The 7,149-nt window shown below is 57.0% G+C and overlaps 1 protein-coding gene and 1 non-coding gene across 2 annotated transcripts; both read left to right on the top strand.

Moving 5' to 3' along the window:
- Positions 1–1,701: 1,701 nt before the first annotated feature.
- NOP56 (NOP56 ribonucleoprotein) lies at positions 1,702–6,722 on the top strand. Its single transcript, XM_088128715.1, has 11 exons — positions 1,702–2,202; positions 2,303–2,507; positions 2,590–2,751; positions 2,826–3,024; positions 3,503–3,690; positions 4,108–4,259; positions 4,788–4,888; positions 5,056–5,204; positions 5,443–5,564; positions 5,742–5,888; positions 6,107–6,722. Exons 1-11 carry the CDS (start codon positions 1,717–1,719, stop codon positions 6,305–6,307), a joined length of 2,112 nt encoding a protein of 703 aa, XP_087984841.1. The 5' UTR covers positions 1,702–1,716; the 3' UTR covers positions 6,308–6,722.
- On the top strand, positions 5,605–5,676 carry LOC112542861 (small nucleolar RNA SNORD57). Its single transcript, XR_003086431.1, has one exon. It is a non-coding gene; the product is annotated as a small nucleolar RNA SNORD57 (small nucleolar RNA).
- Positions 6,723–7,149: the final 427 nt, after the last annotated feature.

Below are 7,149 nucleotides of genomic sequence, written 5' to 3'. Positions count from 1 at the left end.
ATTTGGGTGCAAAGAATGATGAAAAATATATCTGTTAGAATTAAAGAGAATTGTTATAAGACAATTTGGAAATGGTATATGACCCCAGTAACTTTAAGCTATTATAACAGAAGTAATTTAAAAAATTGTTGGAGGTGTAAAAAAGAAATTGGGACTTGCATTTATGGTGGGAATGTGAAAAGGTAAAAAAAAATATGGGAAATGGTTTGGGGAGGTTTGTTGGACTAACCTTAAGCCAGCTAGGATCTCCGTCCCCAGTGGTTACACCAACCACAGAGGTCAACTAAATGGGCTTCAGCAGCAGCTGCAGAGTTCCTAAGCCCCCCTCAATTCCAGCATGAACTCCCCCGAGATACCCACATATTCCGCTTTCTCAGGGGATAAATGGCATCGGGGTCCTAATTAAGGCTGCTGGGAACGGGTCTGTTGTCCCCGTTCCAGGAAGGCTGCGCCCTCAGGGTATTACAGCGTAGGTTAGTACCAGAGGTGAGCCAACAGATCAGCTCTTCACCAGCTGTTGCTTTATAACAACAGGTGGTCCTCTGGGTTCGAAGATGGGCTCTTGTGCAGTTCATCTCGGGACACGGAGGTGGCTCTGCAGTCCCAGTCTGGAAGCGCAGAGCCTAGCACAAGGGGGGCACTGGAAGTACAAGAGCTGTGGGTGTTACTCTGTGACGCCGCTCATGGTTCTCCATCAGTTTTTGGCGGTGCCTGTCTTCAAAGCCGGCGGAGGCTTTGGAGCACAGGGCAGGTTCTTGTTCCCTTGGCTGGGATGTCGCGGTGGCGCAGGGCTTCTTTCACAGTGTCTTTGTAGCGCTTGCGCGATGACGAGGTCTCTTCCAGTCTCCAGTTCACCATAGAACAACTGGTGAGGCATACGGCAGCGATCCATTCTGCGACGCGTCCCATCCACCGCCTCCTTCTGCACAACCTTCTGTTGCGTCGCTTTTATGCACCACTTAGAACCCCCTCGATTGAAGCAGTTTATAATCCGCAAGATTCAGAATGGAGCAGGCCTACTTATTCTTACCAATTCTCCCCCCTTAGTGTTCCTATTCCCACGGTGCTTGGGTGAATGCAATTTGCCCCTGGAGGGGGGGTCACAGACCACCCTTGTCCCTGGATCACTAGGTGTGGAGCTGGGACAGGCCGTACCCTCCCAATACCCGAGTAGAACTGTAGCTCCTGTCCCCCAAACCCACCCAACCTATTTTCCTTTGCCCAGTTGCCCTGCAGATGCCAACACCCGGGGCCTGTGTCTCTCCAAGTCATTCACCTCTACGTGGAGCGTACGTGAACCCTAACCCTGTGCGTTGCTCACCCATGGCAGCTACTTTCACTTAACAACTGTTCGGCTAGATTATAGATACTGCACTTACAATCCTTTTTTTAAATAACTAAGTTTTTAAAAAAAGAACAGTAAAAAGCAGTATTAAGAAAAATTAGAAAAAAGAAATTAGGAAAAAAGGGATAGCAGAGATGAAAAGTCTAAGATGAAAAGAGACAAAAGAAAAAAAACCTGACTTCCGGCCCTCCGTGCAACGGATATAAGTAACACTATACATCAAACTCTTGCTCTAAGTTTACAACATAACTTCCAATTCTATTAAGCCCATGTTACTTCTAACAATCAAATCCATACAACATAATTTCATTTTTTTCTGTTTCCTGCAAAAAGCCCAAAAAAGGGGTTCCAGTTAGCGTTAAAACTACACAATGTCCCATCTCGCCATGAGTTTTTTCCAACGGTTTATTCATCAAGCCTCCCGCGACCGCCACCCGGCCCCATCCAGCCGCCGGCTCCCGCCAGCCCGGCCAGCGCCTCGGAGTCTCCCGCGGACCCGGGGCCCCAACTCCAGCCGCAGCCAGAGCCGGGGGCGCGGTTGCCCCGCCCCTTCCGCATTCGCCCCGCCCCGGCCGAGGCAGGGCGCAGCGCAGCCGAGGAGGCCTCCCCCGCGCGGCCCGGTCACGCGGCTTCCCGGCAGGCGCCGCGCCCGGAACCGCCCCCAGCCCGCCGCGCGGAAGAGACCGGCGCGCGATTGGCCGGCGAGGGCGATAGGCGGGCCCGCTCCCGCCCCCTCGGCTTGCTATTGGCGGCGGCCGAGAGGGCGGAAGGGGCGGGGGTCCGCAGGGAGCGTTTCCGGCTGCGTGGTGCGGGTGCGGGCGCGGGCGCGGGCGGCCGTTTCGTCGGGAGCCGCCATGGTGGGCATCCGGGCGCGGCGGGTCGCGGGGCGCGGGGCGCGGGGCGCGGCGGGCGGGGGGTTCGCGCCCTCCGGCTGACGCCCGCGCCGTGTCCCCGCAGGTGCAGCTGCACGTACTGTTCGAGCACGCGGCGGGCTACGCGCTCTTCGCGGTGCGGTCGGCGGAGGAGGTGGGGCTGCTGCTGCCGCAGATGGAGGAGAGCGCGCTGAGCCTCGGGCGGTTCCTGGCCCTGGTGCGCCTCGAGGCCTTCTCGCCCTTCCGCTCGGCGCAGGCCGCGCTGGAGAACATGAACGCCGTCTCGGAGGGTGAGCGCGGGCCGGCGGGCGGGCGGGCGGGGCGGCCGGGGCGGCGGGCCGGGCTGACCACTCGCGCTCGCGCCCCCGCCAGGGCTCCTGCACGAGGACCTCCGGCTGCTGCTCGAGACCAGCCTGCCGGCCAAGAGGAAGAAGGTCCTGGTGGGCGTCGGCGACCCCAAGATCGGCGCGGCCATCCAGGAGGAGCTGGGCTACCCGTGCCAGGCGGGCGGCGTCGTGGCCGAGCTCACGCGAGGTGAGGCCGGAGCAGGGCCGGGGAGGCAGGGGAGGGGGCGCCGCGGCCGGAGCCTGACGCCCGCCGCCCCGCAGGGATCCGGCTGCACTTCCACAGCCTGATCAAGGGCCTGACCGCCCAGGCCGCCTCCAAGGCCCAGCTGGGGCTCGGGCACAGCTACTCCCGCGCCAAAGTGAAGTTCAACGTCAACCGGGTGGACAACATGATCATCCAGTCCATCAGCCTCTTGGACCAGCTGGACAAGGACATCAACACCTTCTCCATGCGGGTCAGGTGAGCGAGCCCCCTTCCGTTGGCTCCTGTCAGCTGTGGCCCCCCCTCCGTCCGCCGACCTCCCCACATGACAACTGGGCGAGGAAGGCTGGGCTGAGAGAACGAGTGGCCGGAGCGGGTAGGGCCAGACTTGCGCCTGACTCCTCCAGGCCTGCCCAGCGGGCCCCTCTATCACGGGCCACGGGGCCGTGGGGGGAGGCTCGTCAGGGAGAAGAGGGCGTTCCTGTCTCCTTCAGCTTACCACAGGCAGCTTGGCTACGACCGCTGGCTGTATAGAAACGGGAGCAACAGCAAGGGCGCCCTCCGTGCACCCCAGCCAGGCTGTCCTGTGCCTGAACTGTTTGGTTTGCGAGGGCACAGGCTTTCTTTGCAGAACAGAGGAGGAAAGTCTGGCGTTTGAAGTCACGGAAGACTCTTGACTGTCGCGTGTAAGGCCTGGCTTCCTTTTGCATCACGCGCTTATTTCTTTCTGGCGCAGAGAGTGGTACGGCTATCACTTTCCAGAGCTGATCAAGATCGTGAGTGACAACTATACCTACTGCCGCTTGGCCAAACTGATTGGGAATCGCAAGGAACTGAGCGAGGAGAGCCTGGAGGGGCTGGAGGAAATTGTCATGGACAGCGCCAAGGCTCAAGCTATCCTGGACGCTTCCCGCTCTTCGATGGGTGAGTGTGCAAGGGAGAAAAGAAGGCTGGAGGCATTTTACTCTTGTCAGGGCAAGGGCGTTCCAGAGCGGACCTGTTCCCATTGGTCGGTGGTTAGTAACTGACACAATCCGTGTGAGTGCGGTTGGCCAGCACATCAGGACGTGGATTTGAAAGGCGGCGTGCTTTTTGGGTCAGCTCTATCTGTAGAAAAGAAAAGCATGTGGCTTGTTCAGGAAAACGTGAGGGGGCTGAATTGTTTACCTTTTTGAAACCGCCTGAGTTGCCTGTGGCCGTTTCCAGCTTCAGCTTTAATATAAAATAAGTGCCTGGGTTCTTTATAGGCTATGTGCTGCATCCTGATTAAAAGCCCACAGGAGACGACCTTGCCTTTGTCCAGTGTCCTTATTTCTCTCCCCCAACTCTGGTTTCGTGCAGGAATGGACATTTCCCCCATTGATCTCATTAACATTGAGAGCTTCTCCAGGCGGGTGATCTCCCTCTCTGAGTATCGCAAAGGTCTGCAGGAGTATCTCCGCTCCAAAATGAACCAGGTGGCTCCTAGCCTGTCAGCCTTAATTGGAGAAGTGGTGAGTTGTTTTTGCGCACGTGTGTGGACAGGGTTTCCTGAAGGGCTCTCTGGCTGCAGACATGATGTGCATTTGGAATCTGTCAATCCACTGAATCTCAGTGCTGAAACCTACCAATGCTGATCTGTGCCAGGGAAAGGGTTAAGTGGTGTTTTGCCTCCGGCTGCTCCTTGGGGTTGGTGTTGGGAGATAGCCAGGCAGGTAGAAGGAACAAGTCTCCTTTCTGTTCTCAGCCTGGTAGCTTCAGGCAGGAGCGGACAGAAGTAAAGTGGGTTTATTTGGGTTTACCAAGCCACAGGACCAAGAAGGCTTGGGGGGTCAAGTAGTTGGAGCTCCCGTGATTGTGGTTGGAGTTATTGTCGATTGGCTTTTTACCTCCGTTGTCTTTGCGGGTTTTCTGATGTTGTCTTGATCATATTTTAGTTTTGTTTTTATTTACTGCCAGCTGCCTAGAGTCACCAGGGCAGGAAGGGTGGCCCCACAGATCGCACTAAGGAAATAAACTGGGGGGCTGTCCTCTCTCTGCAGGTGGGAGCTCGTCTCATCTCCCATGCGGGCAGCTTGACCAACCTGGCCAAGTATCCAGCCTCAACAGTCCAGATCCTGGGAGCAGAGAAGGCCCTCTTCAGGTAGCCCTCTGGGGAGGCTGGAGCGGTGGCGGGCAAACCCCCAGCGGCTGAGCTGAACCCTGGCCAGGCGTTGCTGGCCATGCCCCTCTCGGGCTGCGGCCAGCCTCCCCCTTTCCCCCATGGGGATGGCTGAAACGGTGCCAAGGAGAGCATCTGCATGATTGCAGGGCCCTGAAGACCCGGGGGAACACTCCCAAATACGGCTTGATATTCCATTCTACCTTCATTGGGCGAGCAGCGGCCAAGAACAAGGGGCGCATCTCCCGCTACCTGGCCAACAAGTGCACCATTGCATCCCGCATCGACTGCTTCTCAGGTGGGCTCGGAAGTGGGTGTGGCTCGCCAAGAGGCTTTGTGGCTTTGCCGTGATGGTTACATTTTTCGTCAGCAGCATTTCACGCACGGTGAATGGTGACATTAAAATATCTGAGCACAGCCAGCAATTTAAGGGAGGAAGAGGAAGGGATGACGGCAGGGTAACACTTTTACTGGCAGCCGTTCTGGGCATGGTAGCGTAACCAGCTTCAGCCTTGCTGTCCTCCTCTCCTTTCCAGAAGTCCCAACCTCTGTCTTTGGAGACAAGTTGCGAGAACAGGTAGAAGAACGCCTGGCCTTCTATGAAACCGGGGAGACCCCCCGCAAGAACCTGGACGTCATGAAAGAAGCTGTCGTGGAGGTGAATACCGAGGAGGCGTGTGCCTGGCTGGCTATCTTGTTGGGTGTGATGAGGACTCTGAGCCTGACCAATCTGCCAGTGGAGGCCAAAGCTGATTTAATGAGCCTGACCCAACATACGCCCGTCGGCGGGGAGGTTGTGGAGTTGAGCCCTAGTGACAGTCCTTTCCCTTTACAGGCATCTGAAGTAGCAGCTGAAATGAAAAGGAAGTTGGAGAAGAAGCAAAAGAAGAAACTGAAGCAGGAGAAACGGCGCCAGGAGGCTCTGGCAGCAGCTGCAAAAGCAGCAGAAATGCAGAACTCCGTCCTTGAGTCTCCAGGAGAGGTTGAGTTGTTTTACCCCCACCCCCACCCCCCTTGGTGGTTCAGGAACTGCAGTTGCTGTCAACCTTGAAAGAACAAAGAGCCCCGGAAACCTTGAGAGGGAAGGTTCTCAGACTGCCCTAAAAACCAGCAGTTTGCACTCCGTATGGCCCTGAGCAGGACAGTCATGCGTAGAGGTCCTGCAGAAGGGTTGCCCTGACGCGTGTGCTTTCTCCTCAGGAAAACAAGGCTGAGCCCAAGAAGAAGAAAAGGAAGCCCCAAGAGGTAGAGCCAGAGCCTGCTGACAATGGCCTGGCAGAGGAAGCGCCCTTGCCGAAGAAGAAGCGGCGCCAGCAGCAGCCGGCTGCTGCAGAGCAGCCCCCCGCCAAGGGGAAGAGGACGAAAAAGAAAAAAGCCAGGACGGAAGAGGAGGAAGACTAGCGTGCAGTGCGGAGGAGTCCAGCCTGAGGCTGAGGCCGTCCAGTTTTGCTTGTTTAAACCACGTTCTGTGGTATCTTTTTCCACAGTCCTGTACTTTCAAGGCAACCAGATTGGAGGCCACGAACTGGAATCTGGCGCAAGGCGTCTGGTCTCGGCACCAGGGCTTCATTGCTCCGAGGGCCCGAGGCAGCTGCTCATGGGCCGGGCGTCTTCTGAAAGGCAGAGGGAAGCGCTCAGCAGCTCCGGGCGGGCTCCTTGGAGAAGCAGGCCAGCCATGACCACCCGAGAGGCCTCTGCGCTGCCCCCTCAGTGGGGGACGGGGGCCAGCAGAAGCTGCTTCCGCTGCAGAAGGACTATACACCTGAACTGTCCTCCGCCTGCCAGAAATAATAAAAGCATACTACTTTTTCCTATAGCAGCTCCTCCCTTGTCCTGATCCTCTTTGGGGAGAACGAGGGTAGGGAGGCTCAGCTTTGTCAGGCTGTCCCAGCTGAAGGCCATGGTCAGGGAAGCAGACGGCTTTGGTTAGGCTTGAAATGGGGCACATGGATTGGTAGTTTTTAGCTCACCCCAAACAGCTGGGGTTTGTCTCAATGATTGGAAATACTCCTCCGTTGAACACAGAGGGCCACGTGGATGACTCACTCACTCATGGGCAGCTTGACTTCCCGGCACTAATGCTTTTAGGGGGCTGTTGCATTCCCTAAACCTTTGCCTCCCACTAGACAGCCTGCTAGAGAAAGACACCCCCCTGACCCTAAACCCGCCCAGCCCCAGCATTAAACCCTGAGTAAAACACAAGCTGCTGGTTTCAGCTTCCCAAGGGCTCTGCCCGGAGCATC

Source organism: Python bivittatus, unplaced genomic scaffold (genome assembly GCF_059951505.1).
Source record: "Python bivittatus isolate LINGU-HERP-01145 unplaced genomic scaffold, Pbiv_v1 ctg000740_np1212, whole genome shotgun sequence".
NCBI lineage: Eukaryota > Metazoa > Chordata > Lepidosauria > Squamata > Pythonidae > Python > Python bivittatus.
The sequence above is the reverse complement of the archived record's forward strand: the minus strand, read 5'-3'. Positions and strand labels throughout refer to the sequence as shown.